General features: G+C 57.0%; 1 protein-coding gene across 1 annotated transcript in view; it reads left to right on the forward strand.

Moving 5' to 3' along the window:
* SH3RF3 (SH3 domain containing ring finger 3) overlaps positions 1–26,304 on the forward strand; it is a gene marked incomplete at its 5' end in the record, with an annotated part of 205,885 nt that overhangs the window by 150,192 nt on the left and 29,389 nt on the right. Inside the window, 3 exons of the mRNA XM_082672676.1 lie at positions 5,223–5,393; positions 6,817–7,070; positions 19,344–19,603. Of these exons, the coding sequence (XP_082528802.1) occupies positions 5,223–5,393; positions 6,817–7,070; positions 19,344–19,603 (685 nt within the window). The remainder of the gene's footprint in view (positions 1–5,222; positions 5,394–6,816; positions 7,071–19,343; positions 19,604–26,304) is intronic.

Here is a 26,304-nt window from a genome sequence, read left to right on the forward strand (position 1 = left end):
CGGCACATGTCGCGCTGACCTGAGCCCATGCGGCCCTGGCAGCTAGAAGAGCAGGGGCAGACTCTTCCCAGGAGGAATGGAAAAGAACCTTCCTTACTCCAGAAGAGACGAGCAGGCCTCATATGGAGGTGGAAGGGTGTGAAGTTAATGACGGCATTAAAGTTCTTTCATCGCTGCTTGATTAGAGCCTGTGGACAATTAACAGCAAGTGAAGATCTTACGTAGGAAAGAGCAAGTAATACGGTGAGCTGGCAGCTCTTCCCACGGTGCCAGGCTCGGTGCTCACGGCCTCCACTGCCGGCTGAGGGCGCCGGGAAGGGGCCTGACACTCCCCCCGCCTCACACAGGGCTGCGTCTGCCTGGAGGAAGGGTCGCCTCTTCGATGGGCCCGAGAGCCCCCTGCCGGCCACCGGGCTGTGGGGAAGAGGCGCTGGGATCCACACGCTCCCACTCCTGTCTGAAATCAGTACCAACCTTGTGTGTGAACGCACAGAGGCGAATCCCGGGCCTGCTCTGCACGTGACGTGGGACCCCCTGCGTCCTCCGTGGAGGCCTGTGCTGAGCTCAAGGCCTTTGGAAGGAGTGGAAAGGGAGGGTGGGGCGCCGGGAACCATGCGGCTGCTGCCTGGTTCCCGCATTTCACCCAGGCCCGGCTGGGGCCCCAGGTTCCGTGAGGATCAGGGATCATCCTCCAGCTTTCCCAGGATGGCAGCACACAGTGCTGGTGGGCGCGGCTGAAGGCGTGGGGTGGGAAGGGGTGCAAAGGATGCACCCTACCCTGTGGCCGCACTCGGACCTGGACGGGGTGACCCGGCGCACGGCAGGAACCGCGGAGCTGCAGGCGTCGGGCTGGGAGCCGGCTGGTCCCTCCGGGGCGTTTTCTTGAGTCACAACAGGGGAAGCAGATGCCACGTTCCCTGGCCAGCGCCGCCCCAGCGCAAGCTGCACGCAGGTGTGCAGGCCCCTAGTGCAGGAGAACGCCCGTGGGGAGGTGGGGGGCAGAGGTGTTCCAGGTGAACACCCCCCAGCCATGCACACTGAGAGGCTGAACTTGAAATATTGAGACCAGAGGAGGGATTACTCCTCAGAGAACGAATTTAAAATAAAGATGAAGACAGCAAGGGCATTAGTGCCCTGGTGCCACTCAGCACAGGCCCCTCACGTGGAGCCCCCGCTCCCCGGCCTCTCCTGCCCGGGCCTCTCCCCAGCCTCCCACAGTGCCCCCCACCCCCGCCAGGTCCCTGCGGCCACGGAACCACCTGCCTCCAGCTCGCTGCTTTGTAAACACAGATTCTCCATCTTTTTTGAGCCTCAGTGTGCTCAGCTGTGAAATGGGTGGGTAGCCCAGCCTCAGAGCTCACGTGGGGCTTGGGCGAGACCATGACTAATGCCAGCTTCCTGCGCTGCACCCTCGCCCTGCCTCGGCCCATGGCACCCGAGGTGGGGTGGGGCTCTGCACGCTGCCCCATGGGCGCAGCTGCCCGTCAACAGCTCCCCATCAACAAGGTAGGGCAGAGTTCTGACTCTGATGACTTGGAGGAGGAGGGCGCCTCGTTCCCCCGGGGCTGAAGGCATCCTTGGAAGTAAGCCCCTCTCCCCCACGTGGTTAGTGCCCGAGGGGCACCAGAACCAGTATGCCTCCAAGAAACAAACAGCTGAAACTGGGAAGGAAACCTGCTTCCCCCTGCTAGACTCTGGGCGTCCCACGTGAGGAGGCGGGATGCAGAATAGATCCAGTCTGCCTGCAGACTCGCTCAGGACGCGCCTCAGCAGAGCCCGTGGTCCTGGAGGCTGGCGCTCCGGCCGCGGCGGGGCCCACAGTTGGTCCAGGCCGGTCGAGTCGACTGGTGGTTTCCGCCAGGTTCGCCTCAGTTGCCCGTTTTCTGCCGTTATGACTTCGTCAGGAACCGTGGTGTGTTTCTCTAAAGTACCAGTGGGATTTTGAAAGAAGCCTGTTCTGATTTAAAGGCTTAATCCAGATGACTTGAGGCCCACGGTCTGAAGAATGCTCATTCTTGTGTGATGGGAAGATGCTGAGAAGTCAACACAGACCTTGTTCCCTAATGGCTCGGGGATCCCAGAATGCTGAGAGACCATCACTCGTCCCCGGAAACGTTGCTCTGTCATCTGACGGCCGCTCCCCAGATCACAGACACACACACGGCTCGTCGGCTCTTTGCCGAGGTCTCTGACACTCACTTGCTTTGAAAACCTGAGTTGACTCCGCCGTAGAGGTGGGTGCTGGTGGACGCTGCGCCGGGGGTGGGGGGCCCGCCCTGGGCAGCTGAGACCCCCGAGCCTCACGCTCGCCACCCGGGGTCTGTCCTCTCCCGGCAGGGACGGCGCCCCCTCCTGCAGGAGCCCCCGTGTCCACAGCTCCACGGCAGGTGGCCCCTGAAGTCACCCAGTCCCAGGGGCTGGAAGGGTGGGTGGGGGCAAAGAAAAAGTCCACCTGCCAGGCCCTGGTGGAGGGACCCTGACCCCCCCGGGGCTGCACGCCGGTGGGTATCCTTGTTAAGAGACGCCCTTTCAGCTCCCATGTGGGCCCCTCGTCCCTCCAGCCCCCCACCTCCCTCTGGACCTAGCTCCCTGTGGACCCACACCTGTGTCATCCATCCTCTGCTTCTGTTCGCTTCTTCCCTTTCCTTTCTGGAGAGCAGCCCCTCTGCCTTTCCTTCTGTCCTCCTGGGAGCACCTCCCAGGGCACCCCTCCTCCTTCTGGTCCCAGCAGTGTGCTTGGACCCCAAATGAGGAAACTCAGAGCCCGCTTCCCCCACTTATCCTCATAGCCCAGCTTGTCCAGCAGAACTCGGGGCTGGATGAAACCGTTCCCAGTGCACACACACGTACACACACACACACAAGTACATACATACACAGAAACACGTGCACACATACATGAACACATGCGCACACGTGCACATGCGGATGCGTTACATGCACACATACACACGGACACACGACCACATGCACCCCTTTTTCTTCAACAGTCTTGATCTTAGTCTCAAAACCAGAGTCCCTATTTTATTCTTTCCATAGATGTTGATTGCGCACCTGCCTGGTGCAGACACTGTTCTAGACCCTGGGGTGGAGCACGAACAGGACATGAAAGCCTCTACCCCATGGGGAGCATGCTGTGGGGGAGGGCAGATGAGAGGGGAGAGGGGCCCCCAGGTGGAGGAGGCAGGTGCAAAGGTCCTGAGGCAGGAGTGTGCGTGTGTGTTCGGGAGCACCTCAGTTTGCTGGGTCCCCTCAGCTGGACAGGCACACGCACCCTCTTCTGGGTGGATCCCTGGGTTCCCTCAGCAGCAGATGGACACAGCCGCAGGGCAGCAGGTGGCCACCTGCCAGGATCCCAGCTGAGGACAAAAGATCTGCCCCAGAAGGACAAGCTGCCAGGACTCCTCACGGGAGAAGGGAACCTGCACTCTCCACACACACCCTCCTCGAGGTCGCCCGCCCTGCAGTCCCGTGGGACAGGAGCCTGGGAAGAGGGGCCTCAGTCAGCAGGACTTCAGCCCACAGACCAGGGGTTCGAGGGAGGTTGCCCAAGTCATGACGCTTGCCCACGTGTCCCCCAGCTTGGCGTCCCCCTGGCCACTGTGGGTCACCGGCAGCAGAATCAGAAAGACTGTTCTCACACCACCGAGGGGCAGAATGAGGCAGACGAGTGAGATCTGTATTTCACTCTGTTTCCTTGAGAGCAGGCCTCATCCTTATTGGCTCGTAGCCCCCCAGGACCAGCCCAGCGGCCTTCCCCCCTCCCTCTCCCCCATCCTGCCCCCCGGTGAGGCAGTCTGGGTGTGAACGCAGTTTTCGTGGGACGTTGGTTTATAGAGATTCCTCTTCGCCCTCCAAGAGGCCCGCGAGCAGCACACACGTGCAAGTAGAAGGATGACACCAGCTCTTTGTTGATCGCCTGGTGTCACGTGGCTGGCGTGAATCTTCACCCCAGACAAGGAGGTCCTCCCCATGGGGCCTCGTTCACCCTCCCCGAGGGCCCAAGTCCTTCCTCTTGTCAGATTTGTCTCTAAGACCCAGTCCATCCTCTCACTCCAGGGGAGCAGGGTAGTGGTGAGGCCAGGCCTTCGCCTGGCAGGGCAGGGGCATCCAAGTGGCGTGGGTTTTGTTTAGTTTATCTCATTTTACTGAATTTTACAGCTGGGACGTCTGTGCTCTGCGGGGTCTCCGCCTGTTCTAGCCTCTTCCTCCCAAGGCCCCTCTGAGCCAGGAGGCCTCCCTTCTCCTCGCCTGACCCCAGTGAGTTGTGTCCCATCTCTGCGTCACCTTGTAAGAGGGGCCCCCAGGGTCAGGAGGGTGCTCTGGGGGTCGGTGAGCTCCTGTCTTCAGGAGCCAGCCCGGGGAGGGGGGGCAGGGTGCCCACCAGGCGCATCCTGGTAGGCAGCCCAGGAGACGACGCTTCTTAAAAATGCAGCTTGGGACTTCCCTGTCGGTCCAGTGGTCAAGACTCCGTGCTTCTATTGCAGGGGGCGCGGGTTCGATCTCTAGTCGGGGACCTACGATCCCACATGTTGCGTGGTGCGGCCAAAACAAATGTCTTTAAATGCATCTGGTTCCCTGTTGGAGTGAAAGCCGCGCCACTTTTCCTGCCCAGATCGCGTGAGCAGTGTATCTGCCTGAGACCACTCTCCCGTTAGGTCACACTCACCGGGTCCACAAAGCCCCAGGGTAGCAGAGCACTTACAGCTGGTGCCTGAGGGCGCAGCTTCCAAGCCCTGGGCCAGGGTTCACACCACTGCATTGTTCCAAGAGGCTTAAAAGAAAAGCAGGATTTCAATTAGCCACAGATCTGAGGAGTCCCTAACTGGGCTGCCTTTTCCTTAAAAGGGCCCCTGAGTCTCTTCCAGCTTAGATGGATGAGTAAGCAGCAGGTAAGATGAAACAAGGAAATCCCAGCCCGGGGCTGCGTAGCTCAGCCCCGTTTTCCCGAAGGCTTTCTCTTGCCCAGAGTGTCAGGCGTGAAGCAGAGGGAAGAGCATGAAGCAGGGGCCCAGAGAGCTGGCGCCACCATCTCGTCTGGCAGGTCCTCCAGGGCCTCAGGCGAGTAGTGGGGCCGCCATGCGCTCCGCCGGCCGGCTCAGCGCAGGGCATGGGGGCCATGGCTGCTGGGTCACCAGGGGAGCTCGGTCCCTGCCCTGCCCGCCGCTCCTGGTAGCTGATCCCAGCTGCGCCCCCTCACCGGCCTGCCTCTCCTGCCGCAGGTACCTGGCGCTCTATGCCTACAAGCCCCAGAAGAGCGACGAGCTGGAGCTGCGCAAGGGCGACACGTACCGCGTGCTGGAGAAGTGTCGGGATGGCTGGTTCAAGGGCACAGCGCTGCGGACGGGGCTCTCGGGCGTGTTCCCGGGGAACTACGTGACGCCCGTCTCCAGGTGAGGTGTGCCCATGAGGAGCAGAGCCGCGCGTGGCAGCTGCACACGGGGGCGGGCATTCCAGGGCGGGACCTCGTGGGCACGTGGGCATGTGTGAATGCGTGTGCGTGTGTGCACGTGTGAGTACAGCGGGTGTGTGTGCGAGAAGCACATGCCATTCACACACGTGAAGGCAAGATTACATATTCCCAGAAGTTAACCATTATTATTGGGTGGAGCATTATGTGTGATTAATTTCTTTTCTTCCTTGTGACTTCCTGTGTTTTACAAATTTACTGGTAGTTTTTATAACCTCGGAAAAGCAAGTTAAAAAATTCGCTAGAGATGACCCAGGGTTGTCAGATGTTTCCATGGAGGGGAGCGTCCACTGCAGGGTGGAACCCTGGATTACCCAGCCCTGGTTCACAGCCCAGGACACGCAGGTCCACTGGAGGCTCGCCCCCGGGCTTCTGCTCTCTTTGGAACAAGACTTCAGGAAGACAACTGAACAATGCCCAAACCTGCACTGACGACGGACCGACTCGCACCTTTGAAGCAGCGGGGAGGGGAGCCACGCCACCCACGGTCCCTCCTGGAAAGGCCCACCATTTGTGAGCCCCATGGCCCCATGGCCCTGGACGAGGAGGCCCTTCTCCCCACAGCTGCTCCGCAGAGGCTCTGCTTCCCCGGGGCCCTCCCACATGGCCCCGGACCCTGGCAGCAGTGCCTGCCCTCCCCCACGTGTGGCTCTGGGGTTTCACGACTGAGATCCTGAGGGGACAGAAGGGACGTTTTCCCAGCTCTTAGACAAATGGAAGGCATTTGATCCCTGAAACCGGACCCCAGGAGCTTCCCAGCCCAGACCCACATGCTGAGAGCTGGTGCACGGCTCAGCGCCGGCACGTGCAGAACAGACCATCAGAGCCCGTCTCGGGGTCCTGTGCTCCTTTGTGTTCCTGGGCTGTCGACACTGGCTTCATCTGGAAAGTATGGGCAAAACCGCAAGTTCCCCGGCGTCCGTCAGGAGCACAGGGCTTGTCTGCACCCTTTCCTGGAGGCCCCAGAGCCAGGAAGCTGTGTCCAGAGGGAGACGGGTCCTGCTTCCTGCCGCCTGCCGCCTGCCAGATGCGTCCAAGCCCATTCCTTCTGCACGTGTTGGGGACACACAGCTGTTTGTTAGACTAAATCAAGGCAGTGGCTCTGGAACAAAATATCTGATTAGCATCATTTCTGTTTCTTAGGGTTCTCTTGCTGTTTCTCACATATTCGCATCGAGAGACCATGCCATTGTACAGGGGGCTCTGCTGCCAGCCTGAGCTCTGGGCATCGCATGCCTGCAGGCGTCCTCTTGGTGGTACTTCAGGATTTGTCCCCGGACCACGTGGCCTGTGTGGCATGGTTGCATCTGTGCCCTCCCCTGACTTCATTCTGTTTACTTCCTCAGGGTTCCTGTAGGCGGGGCTGGGCCACCCCGGAATAACGCGGTCGGAGGGTCTCCGCTGGCCAAGGGGATGGCCACAACGCTTCACCCAGGCGGTGGGAGTCTGAGTAGCCCGGCCACGGCCCTGAGGCCGGCCCTCCCCCTCACCATGGCCCAGGCTCCGGCCCAGCACCAGGCAGTCTCGCCCGCACTGAGCAGTTGTCTGCGGCACTCAGTTCAGCCGGCGGCCAGCCAAGCCCGGAGCGCCGGCCCCCCAGGTATGTGGCAGGCTCCCACGGGCCTCATTCTGCTGGAAAATTTGAGGAGGGTGGTCTCAGGGTCAGAAGTCATGAGCATCCTTTTGGCCCAGGTCTCGAGCAGTCCATGGAAGGGCCCGTCGTAATCATGAACTTCTGCTAATCTTGGGGGATGTGTTGACTTAATCATGTTAGCCTGTTCTGGCCGCTGGAAGGGAGTAGAGAATTCACAGGTGTTTATACACTTCATGTAGCCAGAGGACTGGGTGGACCAGTGAGGTTACCTTGGCGCCTCTGGGCACCTTCGTCAGCCGCTGTGGGTCACCTACGTCCAAATGCCAGGTGCTAAGGGGGTCTCCCGATTAGGCAGCACCCCCAGGACAGAGCTGGTAATGAGACAGATCCACAGGGTCCCTTCCTGAAACGCTTTGAGGCTGGAGGGAGTGATGGCCATCGACTGTTCACCTTCATGCGGCTTCACCAATAGGCAGACTGACCAGAATTCAGGAGAACCCAGGTCGCTCCCAGTGTAGCGTGAGATGACGGAAAGTGTGGGGTGGATGGTGCAGGCATGAAGAGGGGTTAGCACGTCTTGCTTGGAAGCTTGGCAGTGAGCTAAGAGGAGCTGCTAAGCGTGGCTCACATGATGCTCCTGGGAGCCAGGCCAGTAACTTTCCGACACGTAGAACCAGTAACATTGTCACCATGTAGTGACAAGGGACCCAGGACAGGAGAATGTACCGCTGAATTTCACTTAAATGACACAGAATTCCTTTTCCCACCCCAGCCTCATTCTCAGAAATCATCTCTCTTCTTTTCAAAGTAAGGCTTAAAGGATAATAAATGTAAATTCTTTAGAGCAGTAAAGTACACTGTTTTCTAGACTCTGGCCAGCCAGAGACGGCCCGCTAGGAGTCTCCAGAAAGCATCTCCTTGGTGTGAGAAGCCCAGACGACACTCAGCACAGTGGGGCCACAGTCCCTCCCAGTCGCGGCCAAGGGACACGAGGGGGGCGGGTGTCCGGGCGCCCCCCGCCCCCCATTGTCGGGACGCATTGCTGAGCGCTGGCGGGAAGCCCAGCGTTTCAGAGCCGGCCCTGCTCTCAGCCCCGGGACTGGCCCTTAGGGCGGCGGGGCCAGTGGCGGGGGGGGGGGGGGGGGGTGCGGACGCTGTGACGAGGCTGGTGAGGGGTCGGTCCTAGGCAGAGCTGCCTGTAGCACCCAGGCAGGGGGGAGGGAACAAAGGCACAGAAGTGCGAGAAGCGTGTCCTTGTCCTCCAGATGGAGCGGTGCAGTGAGGGCAGCAAGCAGGGCGGGTTGAAGTGCTGGGGGGCAGCGGGGGTCCTGCGCTGGGGCCCCTCCTACCGGGATGGTGTGCGAGGACGTGCCCCCGGCGGGCGTGGCGCGTGCTCAGCGCAGCCGCTGGTACCGTCCTGTCAGAGGACAGCCCTGGAGCGCGCAGGGCACGGAGTCAGCAAGGCGAATGTGATTCATTACCAGCGGTCAGGGCCAAACTCTAGTCCAGGCCGCGGGAACCCCCAGGGCTTCTGAACAAGAGGTGACGCTTTACCAGACGTCCCTGGGCACAGTGGGGAGGAAGAGTTGGCTTGGGGACTGGCGAGGTGCTGCTGTCCAGGTGAGAGGTGACAGTGGTCTGGCCCCAGGGCTGGGGTGGCAGAACTGGGACAAAATAATGAGCTATTAGGGGGCACAGGGGCCACGTGGAAGAGCTGGGAGGGGCAGGGCTGCTAGTGCAGTTTGCCGGTGCCGTCCCCTGACCTAGAGGCGCCCAGAGGGGTCTGGCTTACGGGGGAAGGTTGGCCTGTGGCTCTGAGGGGTGTCGTGGGCGCTGGTCCACTGTGGCCCTGGCTGACCTGGACCGGCCTCCAGATGTGGGGCTCCCATCCGTGTGTGAATCCCCCCTCGCCACGGTGGGGGCGGTGCTGCTCGTCCATGCCTGGCGGGTGAGGTGCTGCCACCGGCCTGGACTCTGGACAGACATCCTGAATGTGGCTTCCTTTCAGAGGACAAAACTTGAGGGGCCTCTGGGTCCCGTTTGGGGGTGAAGGTGGTGGTGAAACACCCAGCTTTTCAGGGGACCAGGGTGGACTTCCTGTGCCCAGTGCCGGGTCATAGTGGGTGCAGAGTGGACTTCCTGTGCCCAGTGCCCGGTCATAGTGGGTGCAGGGTGGACTTCCTGTGCCCAGTGCCCGGTCATAGTGGGTGCAGGGTGGACTTCCTGTGCCCAGTACCTGGTCATCCATGGGTGCAGGGTGGACTTCCTGTGCCCAGTACCTGGTCATCCATGGGTGCAGGGTGGACTTCCTGTGCCCAGTGCCTGGTCGTCCATGGGTGCAGGGTGGACTTCCTGTGCCCAGTACCTGGTCATCCATGGGTACAGGGTGGACTTCCTGTGCCCAGTGCCTGGTCATAGTGGGTACAGGGTGGACTTCCTGTGCCCAGTGCCTGGTCGTCCGTGGGTGCAGGGTGGACTTCCTGTGCCCAGTGCCCGGTCATAGTGGGTACAGGGTGGACTTCCTGTGCCCAGTGCCTGGTCGTCCATGGATGCAGGGTGGACTTCCTGTGCCCAGTGCCTGGTCGTCCGTGGGTACAGGGTGGACCTCCTGTGCCCAGTGACTGGTCGTCCGTGGGTGCAGGGTGGACTTCCTGTGCCCAGTGCCTGGTCATCCATGCGTGCAGGGTGGACTTCCTGTGCCCAGTGCCTGGTCGTCCGTGGGTGCAGGGTGGACTTCTGTGCCCAGTGCCTGGTCGTCCATGGGTGCAGGGTGGACTTCTGTGCCCAGTGCCTGGTCGTCCGTGGGTGCAGGGTGGACTTCCTGTGCCCAGTGCCTGGTCGTCCGTGGGTGCAGGGTGGACTTCCTGTGCCCAGTGCCTGGTCGTCCGTGGGTGCAGGGTGGACTTCCTGTGCCCAGTGCCCGGTCATAGTGGGTGCAGGGTGGACTTCCTGTGCCCAGTGCCTGGTCGTCTGTGGGTGCAGGGTGGACTTCCTGTGCCCAGTGCCTGGTCGTCCGTGGGTGCAGGGTGGACTTCCTGTGCCCAGTGCCTGGTCGTCCGTGGGTGCAGGGTGGACTTCCTGTGCCCAGTGCCTGGTCGTCCGTGGGTGCAGGGTGGACTTCCTGTGCCCAGTGCCCGGTCATAGTGGGTGCAGGGTGGACTTCCTGTGCCCAGTGCCTGGTCGTCTGTGGGTGCAGGGTGGACTTCCTGTGCCCAGTGCCCAGTCGTCCGTAGGTGCAGGGCCTACTTCTGGTGCCTGGTGTCCAGCCTCGTGCTGGGTGGTGTTCCCAAGCAGCAGTGGGATCTGTGACAAGGAAGCCTCATGGGTGGGCTTGGCACTTCCCTGGTGTAGAGCCTCCAAGACTGACTCTGCCATCCCAGGGACCCTGTAAATGCCTATAGTCCTTCATATGTGGGTTTTGCTTAAATTAATGAAAAGTAAGGTCTGTTCTTGCAGCTGGCCTCCGGGGCCCTGGGGAAGAGCCAGCTGTCTGTGTCCTAAAGGAGTCTCTGCAGGAGTATTATCTGTGCCAGACCTCTTGCCCCAGCCGCTACCTTCCAGCTGGCCCTGGCTTAGAGCAGCTGATGGTGTTTATTTTAGCCTCTTGCTGTGATGCAGCCACTGAGCGCCTAATGATCAAGTGAGCCCGGGAACTCCCTGACTGCTGCTCCATGGCTGGTGAGACGTGCACCGAGATGCTGGTCTCCTAGGCCCTGGGAGCACCCGAGCAGGTTCTGGGCAGCCCGCGTCCCAAGCCAGCTCCCTTCTGCCTGTGAGCCTCTCATCCACTCACCCAGCCCGCCTCACGCATTTCCCTGTGCCTGGTGACCCCGAGAGGCTGGGGCGGGCCTCCAGCACGGCTGCCCTGGCTCTGCACCAGGTGCCCTGCAGTGGCCTTTCCGTGCCCCGCCGTTACAGCACCCTCCCCAATTCAAAGCAGAACGTGACCTGCCCGTCTCATTTATGGAACAGAATGAGAGCAGAATAAAAGAAATTGGCACGGCCAGGGCAGAACAACACTGCGTGTCTGTCCTCGATCACCATGGTAACCACCACGGGTGACAGGCGTGCTCTTCCATCTGTTTAATTTTACGTGTGGGAAGAGCGAGGTGCAGGATGGTTTAACGGCTTCCCCAGCGCGTTCCAGCCCAGGGCTTGTCCCCATGCTTGTGCTGCCACAGCCAGGCTACGGGAGGCTCCCCCCATCATTTCAGTAATTAAATGCCACGGAGTTCCCACGGCACTCTGCACTTCACTCTGCATCTGGAGGGCAGAACGCACTGCTGACAGCACAGGCAGTGGATTGCTCACTGCAGTGATTGCCCATTTCTGCAAACCCCAGCCCAGGCACCTGAGCGGCCCTCGTCAGTGTTCTCAGCCCGAGCCAAAGTCAGGCAGTTGAACAAAGGCCCGATTGCACTGGCCATGGCACCGGGGGGTAAGAGCCCTGTACGGCCATTCACTCATCAGCAAAAAGCACTGGAGGAGAGCTGGGCACCCGGGGCCTCTGCTGGGGCCCAGACATACAGAGAAGAACCAGAAACCCGTTTCTGCCCCCACTCAGAGAGGAGGACGAGGAAACACACGCTTACAGTGGAATTTGAAAAGCACTGGGGTGGAGGCCTGGCAGGTACTAAGGCGCACGGAGTGGGAGGGTACCTCACTCAGACCAGAGAGGAAGTGGGAGCAGCTGCAGAGGGGCCTGTGAACCGTCTTCCAGAGGTGATGCTGCCTTGCTTCTTAAAGGACTGAGAGGAAGTATGTGGGCCGACAAAGCAGAAAGGGAGTCCAGCAGAGGGATGAGCGGGCGGAGCGGGGAGAGGAGAGAGACCGTGGTTTCTACGTGGGGTGACTTGACCTAATTTGATGTGACTGAGACGGAGGTAGGCAGGAGAAGCTGCGTGTCGGTGACGGTTCTCTGCAGAGGCAAAGTTTACTTTAGGTCTTAAAGCGGTGGAGCTGAGCGTGCAGGGGTGAGTGGTGGAGCGCGGGAGGGGCTGGAGCCAGCCAAGGGCCGGGGCCTGAGGACCTGAGCGGCCCAGTGCAGAAGGGAGCAGAGCTGGATGGCTCTCTTCCCCTGTGTCAGGGAACCTCAGCTTTTATCCTGAGGGCAGCAGGGCTCCTGAAGGGTTTTAAATAATAGATGTGATCAGATTTTTGTATCCAAAGGATAAAGCTAGACTTCTGCTCACAGCTAAGATAAAGTAATGAGGTCAGGATTTACCTTCCCATCAGAAACAACTGAAAAAACAGACAAATATATACAACAGTGGTTTGTGAGACACTAGATACTAGAAAACTAAGGACAGTGATCCATGATAGACGAGAACAAACAGGAGGATCCCAGCTCACTGCCTGGAGAGAAGGCCAGGCGTTGGCATGGCGAGGGGAGCGAAGGTGCCCAGCAGGTGCCCTGGAGGGGTGGTGCGGAGACGAGGGTCTGGGTGACCGAGCCCCAGTGGGGAGGGATCTGCACAGAGAGAAAAGCCCAGCGGGTACAGAGCATCCCTGGACCAGGATGCTGAGAACTAATAGGCAGGTGTGTGTGAGGAACGCACGGAGCCAGGAGCACGGTGACAGGAAGGGTCCTCACTCTCAGTGTCTGCAGATACGCAGCTGGAAGGTGCCTGTTCCCGCCAGCCGGCTCCCAGGGCACCGGGCCGTCCGTGCAGAGGAATCTTGCCTGGTAGTGGCAGCACCGCTCCCGTCCCACCTGTGTCTGATGGCAGTAAAGAAGCACTGGGCGTGGGGAGGAGCAGGAAAACATGCCCCACCGCAACGAGATCAACCAACCAGTCAATGAAAGCTGACTCAGAACTGACACAGACGTTTGAATTAGCAGACAGAGATATTAACACAGATGTTATAATTGCATTCACTATGCTCAGAAAGGTAAGCAGAAACATGGAAGATACTTTAAAGACCAAAACCAAACTTTAAGAAATAACTACACGTGTGAGATCAAGAATACCCTGGATGGCATTAACAGCAGGTTAGACGTTGCTAAGAAAATATTAGTGAACTTGACGGTATAGTGATAGAAACCATGAAAAATGAAACAGAGATAAAAGAGAATTGTTTTAAATTAAAAGAGCATCAGTGAGCAATGGGGCAACTTCAAGTGGCCAAATATATTTCTAACTGGAGTCCCCAAACTAAAGGAGAAAAGGGTGGGACAGAAAAATTATTTGAAGAAATAATGACCAAAGTTGTTCTGAATTTGATGAAAACTATAAACTCACAGATCAGTGACAGCTGGCGAATCCCAAGCACAAGGAACGTGGAGAAAACTACACCAAGGCAAATTATCATCAAACCGTTCACAATCTGTGATGAAGAAAACCTTAAAGGTAGCAAGAGAAAAAAATACATGTGAAGTAGGAAAAAATAAGGATGAAGGTGGATTTCTTGTCAGGAATTCTGCAGGTGAGAAGACAGTAGGAAACTAAATAAATCATGAAAGAAATGAATCTGTCAAGTTAGGATCCTATACGCAGTAAAAGTATCTTTCATAAATGAAAGCGGGACTTCCCTGGTGGTCCAGTGGTTAAGAATCTGCCTTCCAATACAGGGGACAGGGGTTCGATCCCTGGTTGGGGAACTAAGGTCCCACACGCCGAGGGGCAGCTAAGCCTGTGTGCCACAACTAGAGAAGCCTGCGTGCTGTAACGCAGACCCATTGCAGCCAAAAAGCAAACAAAATCTCTCATAAATGAAAGCAAAATAAAGAATCATTCAGACACAGTAAAGCTAAAAGATTTCATCACCAATGGACCCACACTATGAAAAATGTTGAACAGCGTTCTTTAGGAAGAAGGGAAGTGACACCAGTTGGCAATGGGTCTATACGAAGGAATGAGGAGCAGTAGAAACGGTAACTACGTGGATAAATGCATCCGATTTTTCCCTTACTATTTAAAAATCTTTAAAATAAAACTGACTTTAAACAAAAATAGAAATAGTGCAGTTTGGGATTAAAAATGTATATAAAAGTGAAATATGTGGTAGCAGATGCACAGAGGGTGGGAGGGGAGCCCCAGAAGCGCCATGCACACTGTCGGGAGTCTTGTCTACTCGTGTGCTGCGTGAGGACGTGTAGGTAGGTGACCATAAACTAGAGACGCGGGCAACCACTAAACGTCAAAGCAAAGAGTTTCAGCAAACAGGCTAACAGAGGCGATCAAATAGAACCACAGAAACTTCCATTAATCCAAAAGAAGGTGTAAAAAGAGGGGAACGGGAACAAAGTACATGGGTCAGATAGAAAACCTGTAGTGAAATGTAGGTTTATACCTAATCATATAAATAATCACATTAAATACGAATCATCTGAATAGCCTCAAGGAGAATTCAGAGCTTGTTACGAAAAAAAAAGACAAGGCCCAACCATGTGCTGTGAACAGAAAACAGATTTTAATACTTTAAATATAAAACCATAAATCAGTTAAAATTAGAAGGCCACACAGTTGATCCCATTACTCGCAGTCTCTGTGGTTTTATGGTGTTCTGTAAGGTTTCCATGAGCACTGAATTAGTGAATACTGAGCTGTTGCCCCTAAGTGAGATGTGTGCGTCGCACACAGACTACAATCTTAAATACTAAAAACAACCCATCAGGGTAGATTCTATTTTCTTTGTTTTACAAAAGAGAAAATAGGTTCAGAAGTATGAAGTGACCTGCCTGAGGCTGCCTGACTAACAGATGATGGACGGAGTCAGGATCCAAACTGATTAAGAACTGATAAACCTCTAGACAGCTGGATAAAGAATAAAGAGAGATACACAAATTATCAATACCACGGATAATAAAACTGACATCACTGCAGATTCTACAGAATGATAAGGGATTATTATTTTAAAAAACTTTATGCCAATAAACTTAACAAATTAGAATGGATATATTTCTTAAAAGACACAAATTGATAACTTAAGGTGAACTAAAAAACCTGGATAGACCTCTATTTATTAAAGAAATTGAATTAGTTTAAAACCTTTCACAAAGAAAACTGCAGGCCTAAGTGGCTGTATTGATGAATTATACCTATTGGTTAAGGAAGAAATTATAACAATTCTAGGGAAACTCTTCCAGAAAATTGAAAAGAAGAGAGAATGCTTCCTGACTCTTTCTATGAAGCCAGCATTACCCTCATAACAAAACCAGGCAAAGACATTAAAAAGTAAAACTACAGACCAATATCACTCAAAACATAGGTGTAAAAATTCTCAGCAAAATTTTAGCAAGTCAAATACAGTGATAAGTAAAAAGGATAATACATCCTGATCAAGTAGAGTTTATCCCAGGAACTTAAGCTTTGATTAATGTTTGACAGTCAATACAATTCAGTGTATTAACAAACTCAAAAATGAACATAACATGATCATTTCAGTAGATGTGGAAAAAAATTTTGACAAAATCCAACATAAATTAGAGTAGGATTCAGAACAAAGACGTGCGTCAAATGACTCAAGTTTTTTTGCTGCGCTGTCCACGTCTGCACATTAAAACTCTCAGAAAATGAGAAAAGAGAAGTGAGCTTCTCAGCCTGATAAAGGGTATCTGTGAAAACCCACAGCTAACCTCAGACTTAATGGTGAGAAACTAAAAGCTGGGACTTCCCTGGTGGCACAGAGATTAAGAATCCACCTGCCAATGCAGGGGACACCGGTTTGAGCCCGGGTCTGGGAAGATCCCACATGCCACCGCAGAGCAACTAAGCCCATGCGCCACAACTACTGAAGCCCGCGCACCTAGAGCCTGTGCTCTGCAACAAGAGAAGCCACAGCTCGCCGCAACTAGAGGAAGCCCAGGTGCAGCAACGAAGACCAAACACAGCCAAAAATACATAAAATTAATTAAGAAAAACCCCAAAACTGAAAGCTTTCCCCAGGATCAGGGTCCAGTTAGGGATGTCCATTCTTACCAGTTCTATTCAACATTGTGCTGTTAAGTTCTAGCCAGAGCAGTTAGTCAAGGCAGAGGAAGAGGTGTGGAGATGGGAGAGGAAAGAGGAAGACCATCTGTGTCTGAGATGACGTGAACTTGTACATAGAGAACCTTAAGGAATCCACAGTCACACACACTCAGACACAGACAAAGACTTTTTTAGAGACAGTGAATTAGTTTCAGCAAGGTTACAGGATACAAGATCAATATACAAAAGTCAGTTTTGTTTCTCTACACCAGCAATGAATAATTGGAAATTGACATTTAAAAAATGATACCAATTTTAATAGCATCAAAAATATAAATTACTTAGGAATAAATCTGACAAAAGATGAGTAAGACCAGCACAGTGAACACTCCAAAATATTGCAAAGTAAAGAAAGAAAGAAGTCTTCAATAAGTAGAGAAGTATACTTTATTCAGGAGTGAGAAAGCAGTATTGTTAAGGTGTTTATTCGCCAAAAACTGACCTATAGCTTCCATGGAATACCAATCAAGATCTCACCCAACTTTTTGGTAGAAATTGACAATCTGGTTCCCAGATTCATACAGGCATGCAGAGGACCTAGAATAGTCAAAACAACCTTGAAAAGAAAAAGTTGGAAAGCTTAACACTGATTTCAAGACATATTAAAAAGCCACAGTAATCAGTGTGATATTGGTGTGAAGACAAATGGCTAGATTAATAGATACTTTTTCTGAAAACAGAAAAGTGTCCATTAAGTTTGGTGACAGGGGAGTCGTAAGTGATCTTGTCCAGATACATTTGATGGAACGATGGGGTGAGAAACCGTATTTCAGGAGACAGAAGTGAGTGGAGGACTCCTGGAAGCCTGGGAGAGTGATTCATGTGGAAATCCCACCCCCCTCTGCTCTGAACACAGAGAGGTTGGTTGGTTCTTGATACTCTGGATGTAAACGAATGGAACGCAAGAGAGTTGATACGCTGGCCTCCTGGGTTCCGGGATGAAGCAGGTGGTGGTGGCCAGCTTTCCCCTCCTGCAGGAGAACACAGACAGGCAGCCTCTGGAGGGCGTCAGGGATCCAGGCCAGGTGCACTGGTCTAAGGGCTGAGCCCCCTCCTGGGAGTGGTCAGTACTGAGCCCCTGCCTGGGATGAGGGAGGGAATGGAGCCCCACCTGGAGTTGGAGTCTGGCTCTGGCCTGAGGGCTAGATCTTCACCTTTCCTGCAGGACCAGACTCAAGCCACCCGATTACACCTGGTTCTGAGGGGAGGTCCCAGAGACCAGGCAGAAGCAGCAACAAAACTGCAGGAGGGGATAAAGGAGAGGAAACAGGGCAGCGAGACACTCAACGCTCAGGGCGAGCCTGCACTCAGTTCGTGGGAAAGTCCTGCATCACAGAGGCCAGCAGCCTGAAGAACGGGCAGGAGAACCTAAGAAGGCTTTGAAATGGGCACATTTCAGCTCCTCCAAGAGGAAAAAGAAGGAATAATGTCCATCCCACCAAAAGGAAGAAAAAATAGTATTATGAAGAAGAAAATTAAAACAGCAGGTAGATGGATGTGAATCAGAAACCACTGGATAGGACAGAAGCAACTTGAAACTTTGGAAAGGAAACATATATTTAAATACGAAACCTCTGTGGGGGACACACGCTTTGGACTGGACACAGCTGAGATGGACTTGGCCACACCGGAAGCCCCACAGAGGAGCTAGTCCAGAGATGGAGCAGAGGCGAAGCAAGAAGAAAGTATACATGGGGTGGACGCCGAGCTTCAGACGACTTCTAACACGACTTTCAGAAGCAGAGAGCAGAGGCTGGGAGAGAGAATCCTCGAGGATGATCACGGCGGGGTCCCCCAGACGGAAGATGGGCCCTCGTGTGAGTCGGAATCACAGCCACAAATGCAAACCTGAACTTGCCGTAACTGTGAAGCCTCAGAGGACAAGCAGACACCAAACACAGGCCCGTCAGAGAGTTGAGTGACAAGGAAGGAAGGGCCATGTGGACACTGTTCCGAGCACCTAGGGGTCAAGGCAGCAGGAAAGGAGGTGCCGGTAGACAGGAGGGGGTTAGTCAGTTATAGGAGGGGCGGAGTCGAGGACAGGAGAGACGGGGTGCGGGAGGTGTCAGTGAGGGTGAAGGGTCGCCCCGTGGGACCCTGCACCCTGGAGGCTGAGGGGCTGGGTCTGGACAGAGGTTGCCCTGACGCTGGGGGAGTCTCCAGCGTTCGTTCCATCCATGAAGTGGGAAGTGATAGCCTGAGAGTAAGGCAAGGACAGAGTGGACGATAAGGTAGGTCACTTACTCATTCACCTGCTCTCTTTAAAGCACCACTGGACCTTGGTCCTGGGAGGCAGAGTGGACCCGTGTGGGGTAGCGGGATCTGGGGGCTCCAGAGCTACTGAAACAATGGGATAGAGAGGAGAGGAGGGGCAGAGACTGGGAGTAACGGCGTGTCCACGCTCGTCCTCAAGCAGCCCATGCCTGCTTTGACGTCGCTGACCAGCAGGCCCAGCAGGGCGACGGGTCGGCCACGTGTGTCTGGGTCCTGCTGGGCGGGTGAAGTTGAGGGTGAATTGTACCAAAGGGCCGTGGATTCCGACCCTGCCACCAGTCTGTGCTGTGAGCCATGCCTCTCTCTCATGGAGTATTGTTTTCTTCTCCAGCCGTTCAGTTCTGGGAAATCTGTAGAGATGTTTTAGCCAGGGTTCTCCTTTCTCAAAGACTCGTTCATTCTGAACGAATTTTATTAAGCATGTACTACATGCCAGGCACTGTTCCAGTTGTTTGGAACACGTTAGTGCATTAGTCACGAAAGTCCCACCTGTGGAGCTTACGCTGGAGTGGGGAGGCAGACGGTGAGCCATCGGTCCGTGGATCCTCACACAACCGCCCCCACTCTGCCAGCTGGAGCAGCGGGCGCGGCGGCCGAGGGCTGGGCCGCTCCACTTGCGGGTGGAGGCCGACCGGGGCGGCGCTGTCCACAGAGGTCCTCTCACGCGCAGCGGAGCCCGGCAGCCCAGGGCCTCCCTGGGCCTCTTCTGGGCTCCTGCACGGGCTTCAGGTCTACGAAGGGCCGAACAGGGTGGTTCTGAAACCCTCCTGAGCGTACTGGTTCCTTACAGCATAGAACACCAGTTCAAAGACCGGAGAAACTGGGAAGGGCCTCGTCTGCGGCAGCCTCAGAGGCCGCCTCCCGGCTCCTGGTGCGGCGGGGCAGCCGGCTGCCCAGAGGCCTCCTTGCCCCGCCTGCGGCTGCGGCTGGGGCTGGAGACTCAGCAGAGGTGTGGGCGGGAGGGCGGGCCGTGGCCCCCACGCTGCCGGCTGCAGACTCACCTCCCCCTGCTCTCTCCGCTCCTCCCTCCCAGCTGCCCACCCGGCCCAGGTGCAGGGCCGGCCCACCGCCGCAGTGTCGCCCCTGCGCGCCCAGAGCCTGCCCGCCATCGGGTCCCCACAGCACAGCCCCCGGCCAGCCATCCCGCTCTCGTCGGCAGCCTCGGCCGTCACTCCTCCTAACGTCAGCGCCGTCCACCTCCACGGGGAGGCCGGAGCGGGCCCTGCCGGCGGCCGGTCGGCACCCAGCCCCACCAGTGCAGGAGGTAGACCCGACGAGAGGAGAAGCGAAAGGGTAAGTGGCCCACCCTGGGCGGCCCAGGCCCAGCTGGTTGTTGACCCTCTTGGGGACCAGACGCCTATCCCGTTTTGTAAATTAAGGCTCGCGTGCGGGCACCAGGCGCGTGACACAGAGGGAGGCCATGCCAGCAAAGCGGTGGCGCTCCAGTGGCCGCAGTTCGGGGAGGGATGACCGGAGCCCAGCTAGTTTTCTCACACATGAGAAAAAGCGCCCCCTCGAGATGCTTCGTTCCTCCTGTTGCAAAGTCATTGTAAACTACTCACTTTGCTGGGCCTAGACACCTTCTGCCAAGTGCCAGGATCTCTAAGAACAAATCCACGGATCTACTCACGTGCTGCGTGAGCAGGGCCTTCTCCCTCGACGTGCTGTCCTCGTGCAGTGCACAACCCGCTCGGCCACGGGGCAGCAGCCAGAGGAGGCGGCCAGCCTCCTAGTGGGTGTGGACGGCATTTCAGCTCTTCTTTAACAGCGAAGGAAGTGGGGCTGATTTCAGAACGAAATCCGAGTCCAGGCAGCTTGCCTCAGCTGCCACCAGCTAGACATCAGGTGAGCCACCAAGCCACCATGAGAGTCCAGATTTCTAAGTCCGTGCTGTCCGATGAAACCATAATTCAAGCCACATATGTAACTTATAATCTTCCAATAAGTCACATTTTTGAAAGTTAAAACAATTTAAAAGTAAGATAAAACATGAAATTCATTTTATTGATATAATCTATTAGACCCAGTATCCAGAAACATTGTCATTTCAACACGTAATCTGCATAAAAAAGTTGTTGATGAGCTGTTTCACCTTTTTCACATTCAAAGCCAATGAGACATGTCGGGTGGTCAGGCCTCCGCGCTGCCCGGGCTGTGCTGGGGGGGGGGGCTGGGTCTCCGGCAGGGGCCACTCCCTTTATTGGCCTTGCTCTCGAAGTGGCTTGTTCTCTCTCTTGGCTTTGCCACGGTCTGTGGATGTTTTCAAACCTTTCACTGTAAAGCCAGCCTTTGATTAGAGTGTGCCCCTCGACCTAGCCGGCAGCCTCTCCTCTCCCTTGGGGACGGTACCCAATCCAGATGGCTCAGGCTGTCTGCCTGGGACCCCAGAGGCACATCCACCCCTCACCACCCCGTGCTCTCGGGGCCCAGGCACCTCGCAGAAAGGCTCAGGCTTCCTCACCGCCTGTCCCCTGGTCCAGAGGGATGCTCTCCCCACGCTCCCTGGAGAGGGAGAGGCCTCCGTCTCGGCCCTGACGGCTGCCTCGTCCTGAGACGGGGAGGTGGCTGGGCATGAAGGGACTCCTTGCTCTGTGTTTTGCGTCCACGTCTGCTTGAAGATCACCCGTCGTGGTCCACTCTTTCCACCTCGCTGCCTGGGCGGGAGACATAGCCGGGTCCCCCCAGGAGGGCGGGTGGTCCCACCCTCTCCCTTGGACGACCTTCCTGGAAGACAAGCTCCCTGGGACCTCTGACTCAGAAAGGGAAGAGCCGTGCTAGCTCCGTGACCGATTCTGGTTCTTGGCCGCAAGTTCCCCCCTTCTAGTTTGTGAAAGAGACGGGGCTGCTGCCTGAGCGGGGTCAGGTGTTTGGGGGCCTCGTGGGGAGTGATACCCCTCCGCCCTCCTCCGTGGTCGCTGGCTCCGCTCTTAGGGGCACTTGGCTTCGCTCGAGGCCCGCGCTCTGCCAGCAGCTCCCGCCTAACGAGGAACAGCCGCGTCACCTCAGCTCAGGCGGCTCCGGGTCGGCCATGCAGCAGCCCGTGCCAGCCGAGCTGGGGGTGTGGGGTTCCCGCCGCGCTCTCGGCAGAGGTGACTTGGATCTGGTGGCAAGAAGTGGGCAGGTGTCCGCAGGTGCAGCCGTGACTGGCAGCGTCAAAGCCGGGAGACAAGCACGTCATCTGTGTGGCTTGCTTTTCTCACCTGTCAGACACAGCGAGAAGCAGTGGTGTGAAAAGGCGCCTGTGGGTGTTCTCCCTCCTGCACCCCCAGGTGAATTTTTCCCAATTTAGAGTGAAGTGCAAAGTGCCGCAGCTGCCGTTTCTGGCAGCAGGGCTGGCGGCGGCCGTTGGAGGGAAGCCGGGGCAAGCTGGGCGCCAGGGGCCTGCCCGCGGGGCCCTGGGCTGCCCCTGCCCCCTGAGACCAGACCACAGATTTCACCCGCTGAGAGCGCAGCGGGCTGCTTCCCATCTGCCCCTGGGTGAGCCCATCGTAGACGCACACGTGTTTAGTTACGGCAAAAGGCTTTTTAAGGTAATTGGCAGTATTCTCCAGGCTGTTTCTGTTACTGAATTTTCCTCAGGAAAAGGCAGTGAGCTCCACCTGCACCGTCCGCAGAGACCCGAACCTCAGCGCCTGCGTTCCCGGTGCCGAGCTCCGCTGAAATCCCATCCGGCCCTCCGAGCGCGGCAGCCCTGCTTGTGGAGGTGCTGCTGGGGGTCCCTGGCAGGCGGGCATCGCTAGCTATGCCCCTGGGGGTCGGGCCTGTCAGCCCTGCTCCAGGCGGGCCCTGCACGTGGGCCCTGCTCAGCCTCGGGGGGTGGGGGTCAGAGAGACTCACGTGCGGCAGGAGGGCCCTGAGCCAGCGTGTGCACCCCCCAGCTGCTCTCCCAGCGCTCTTCCCGCACGCCCGCCCCCGCTCCCCGGCCTGGTCGCACCCGCTCCCTGCAGGGCCTGCCCTGCAGCCGGGCCGCTGGCACAGAGCAGCTCTGGGGGCTGCAGTGAGCCTGTGACCACGGCCCTGCAGCCCACAGGGTTGAGGGAATGCAGGGCGGAGTGTGGAGCCGGGGGTGGGCGGGGGGCCTGGGGGGGCTGGTTCTGATCCAGCACTGCAGACTCTCCCGGAACCTGGGTCCCTTGGCCCAACCAGGCATCTGTTCTGCTTGGGGATGGGTCTGCCTGGGTTGGCCCTGGATGGGAGGGGCCGGTGCTTCCGAGGAGACCTGGAAGTACAAGTACTTCGAAGCTGCCAGTCTGAAGCAGACCCTCGGGGCAGCCGTCAGTGCGGGATCCCCCAGCCCCCAGGGGTGGAAAGATTAGAGGCCCCAGGGCGTGGGGGAGGCCCCGGGAGTGGAGACAGGGAGGTTTCATCTTGGCAAAGTGCAGCGGGTGGGAGTCATATCTTCCCGTTGAAGGACTTGGATCTAGTGCTTCTGAAGGAGGGATCCTGCTTTTGGGGTCATCTTTGTGGCACCCAGAAATCGCAGAGTAGGAACCAAATCTTGGAAGCCTTTTAAGAAGGTGCTCCGTAGGATTTCAGTTAACGCTTTTGCACTTAGAAAATCTATTTTGTGCTTGAAACAACTACCAGATTTCACCTCTCATGTCCCTCAGCGGCTGTTTCCTGTCTTCGAGGTTTTATGAGCACATTAGCACCAGGTGGCGGGGATCCTTATCCCTTGGGGTGACTCCAGGGAAACTCACCAGAAAGGGGAGTCCTGGGCCCCCAGGAAGGTGGAAGCAGCTCGCGGTCACCCTGCAGCCGAGAGCATCTGGCGCTAGAGCCCTCCTGACCGGCCAGCTGGACGTCACTCCCCACTCGCTTGTCTGTCACACGGCAGGCGCCGGGCCAGGCAGAGCTCTGGGCACTGGTCGACGGGCCTGAGGCCGGGGAGCAGGGGCGCCTTGGGACTGGGAGGCCTCCTGGGAGCTGTAGCCCAAGCACAGGCCAGAGGAGGTGGCCTGAAGTTGGGGAGCCCCAGAGCCACTGGGGGGGGCAGGCGGCTCACGTCAGCGCGGCTGCCCGGCGGGGGCATGGTGGGGCCAGGCCTGACCAGGGGCCCTCACCGCACCCTCCGCCCCTGTGTCCCCGCCTTCCCGCTGACCTCCTGCTGGAGCCTGACTCTGGCCGTGCTCTCCGTGGCACCAGCGTGCTGAGGGTCTTCCTTGTGGCCCCAAGTTAGAAACACCCGTCATGCGTTATGAAACCAGCTTAGTGGGTTTGGACCAGCGTGCTTTTAGACAGAGTAGGAGGCGCAGCAGGAGGTCGGCAGGTCCAGCACACAGGAGGGGTCTGCGTATTTGGGGGCATCTGTTGTTTTGTGCTCAGTCCTGATTTAAAACTTATTTCAGGTAGTCTCAGGGCTCTGACTGGCAGATCCTGGAGGATGCTGAGTGCATAGAAGGCCTGGTGACATTTGTTGACTGACAAGTGTCAGAAAAACTGCTGCCAGGAGAGTTTCACTCCTGTGACTTGTGGGAAATTCTTTACGGGCCAGGAGAAAGTTAACTTTCTGCTGATGGATGAGCGAGTCTCCGTTTCGCAAAGTAGTGGCACGTGGGAACTGGGAAGAGCCTCTAAAGGTGTCTGCGTTGAAATGTTCATTTTGGGTGGTCCTCCTGAGGCTCAGAGGTGCTGCCACTTGCCTGGGGTCCCAGAGCACTGGCAGTGGAGCCAGCCTAACTCCAGTCTCAGTGCCGTCTGGGATCCAGGGCGCTGACTTTGGTGGCCTCCCCATCCCCATGAGGCCGTGACCTCCGGTGTTTTTGGCTCGTCCAGGAGCTGAGGGGTGGCAAGTCCAGGGTAACTGCTGGCAGGAGGCCCTGAGGTCAGCCCAGGAAAGGGGGCTGTGAGCTGGGGTGTCTGCCTTCCGGTTCCGCACGACTCGAGTGCAGCTGTAGGGGGCCCGCAGTAGTGAACCGCGCGGCCGAGCCCACTCACAAGGTGTGGCCTTTGTGGCTGAGTCTCTGGGGGACGGGTTTGGGCTGACGGCCAGGACGGTGGCGGGCGGGCCTGCCTGCCGTCGGGACCTCGTGGAAATGGGTGTGCGGGGGAACGGCCCTTTAGTAACCACACGCCCCGGTTAGAAGTGTGTGTATATGCCATAGGAGGGTTACAATGATACGTTTAGTGGACACTCAGGAATGTGCACTCTGAAGAAATCTTGCAGATGAAGCTTTGAGAGCAACCAGGCCGCTTTTCCTAAAGCGAAGATCCGCTGGTTTGTGAAGTTGTTTCCCCCGCCGAGCCTCACCGCACTAAGCAGGCCGTTGCCCGTGCTGTTTCTATCGTGTGGACTGGGAGGGGGCTGCCGTCGCTCTGTAACCGCGTATCGGTCGCTGCCAGCGTGTTTCCAGCTTTGAGACAGGCAGTGCTTTCCCGCATGATCACCAGCGGGGGTGGGGAGGCGTCCTGCAGACCTTAAACCCAGGGGGGAGTGGGCTGGGTCTGACCGCACCAGGACTGGAGTCCACTGCAGGCCCCGTCCTCGCGCTGATCTCCTGGGGGAGGGCAGGCCCAGACACGGGGAGCCCCGCGATCAGTGCTGCACCTCAGGTGTGGCTGCAGTGGAATCAGATTACGCGTGAAGCTCCGCTGAGCCCACGGCCCAGGTGGCACGTTCTCAAGGGCTTTGGGAACCCCATCCGCTTCATGAATGAGTCGCTGAGAAGTCTGGCGGTCATCCGGTCAGCTGTGGTCGATGGAAGCCTGCGCCCTCCTGGGGACACGCGTGCTGGGCAGCCTGCACCGGCGCTGGGGTTGGCGCCCTGGCAGGGCGGAGGGCCCTTTGCTGAATGCCCTGGGCCGCTGGAGCCCCGGCGACTTCAGGCCTTCCCCTCAACTCCCTGTGGCCGGACTGCCCTCTGTGGGAGGAGGAGAGCCGGCATGTGGTGGGTGAGTCATCTTCAGGCAGAAAATGAGCCCATCCTGAAAGCACGAATCCCAGCTGTCAAAACAGCGACATCAGAGGTTTTACAGGCAGCTTCTTTTTGGAGGGGATATGCCACTGGAGCGTCCCTCCCTGTGACAAGGGCACAGGCCCTGAGTGGGACGGTACGGGGCCTCCTGGGGCAGCAGAGAGCTCAGAGGCAGCCTGGGACCTTCTCCTTTGCTCTCTCCCGGGAAGGCCTGGCCACCCCCACTTCTCCTTTTACTCCCCTTGACCTTTGTCCTGGGCTGAGATTCAATCCAGCTACTTCTGGGTCTCAGCTTGGTGCGGTGCTGGTGAGCCCTTCCGGGCACAGATGTGCACATGAGGGTCCAAGGTCAGGCAGCTAGTAACCACTGGGGGTAAAGCCAGGCCCTGTTGCCCAGTGAGGGCCCACACCCTCTCCTGGGCCCTGATGGGCAGCTTCTCCTGCTGGGTGCCCAGGTGTGCAGGGTGCAGCGGGGGATGGGGGAGGAAGCAGGAGCCATAACGACTACAGGACAGGTGAGACCTGCATTTGGAGAAAGAAGGCGCAAATGGATGAGTGAGTACGGAGGTGAGGCTGGGACGAGGCAGCCTGCCGTGGGGACTCGGCGAGCGCCCCCTGCCGCGCTTTCCCGATCAGTAAGATGGCACGATGGCGTCTCCCACCCCGGGGTTTGGAGGCAGGAAGTGAGTTAATCTCATGCATACTTCGCACAGGTATTTGGACAAGACTATTAGAGATCATTCTTAGGGATGTGACAGTTCATTGAAGGCCAGATCCCATAGACTAGTGGGATAGATACAGATGTAAAACTTGTATCCCCAAGGCTTCTAAGGAAAAATTAAAAGGAGATTTGATTTTGCAGTTTCAGAAAAAGGACACTTAATGTCGCCAAATCAAGACGCGTAGGCTACTCGAGATGAAGCCAGGTTAGCTGGCTTTCTGTTTGTGAAATGGTACATGTTCATCTCCTCGCCGGACGCTCCATTTCATTTGTCCACCAAGAAACACGGGTAGAAAGGGTTTTTTTAAGTTGTCAGTTTCACACCTGACATTTAGCATGAAGGATGGATGGCGCCCAAG

This window comes from Grampus griseus (genome assembly GCF_964374135.1).
Source record: "Grampus griseus genome assembly, chromosome: 15".
In the NCBI taxonomy this organism is placed as follows: domain Eukaryota; kingdom Metazoa; phylum Chordata; class Mammalia; order Artiodactyla; family Delphinidae; genus Grampus; species Grampus griseus.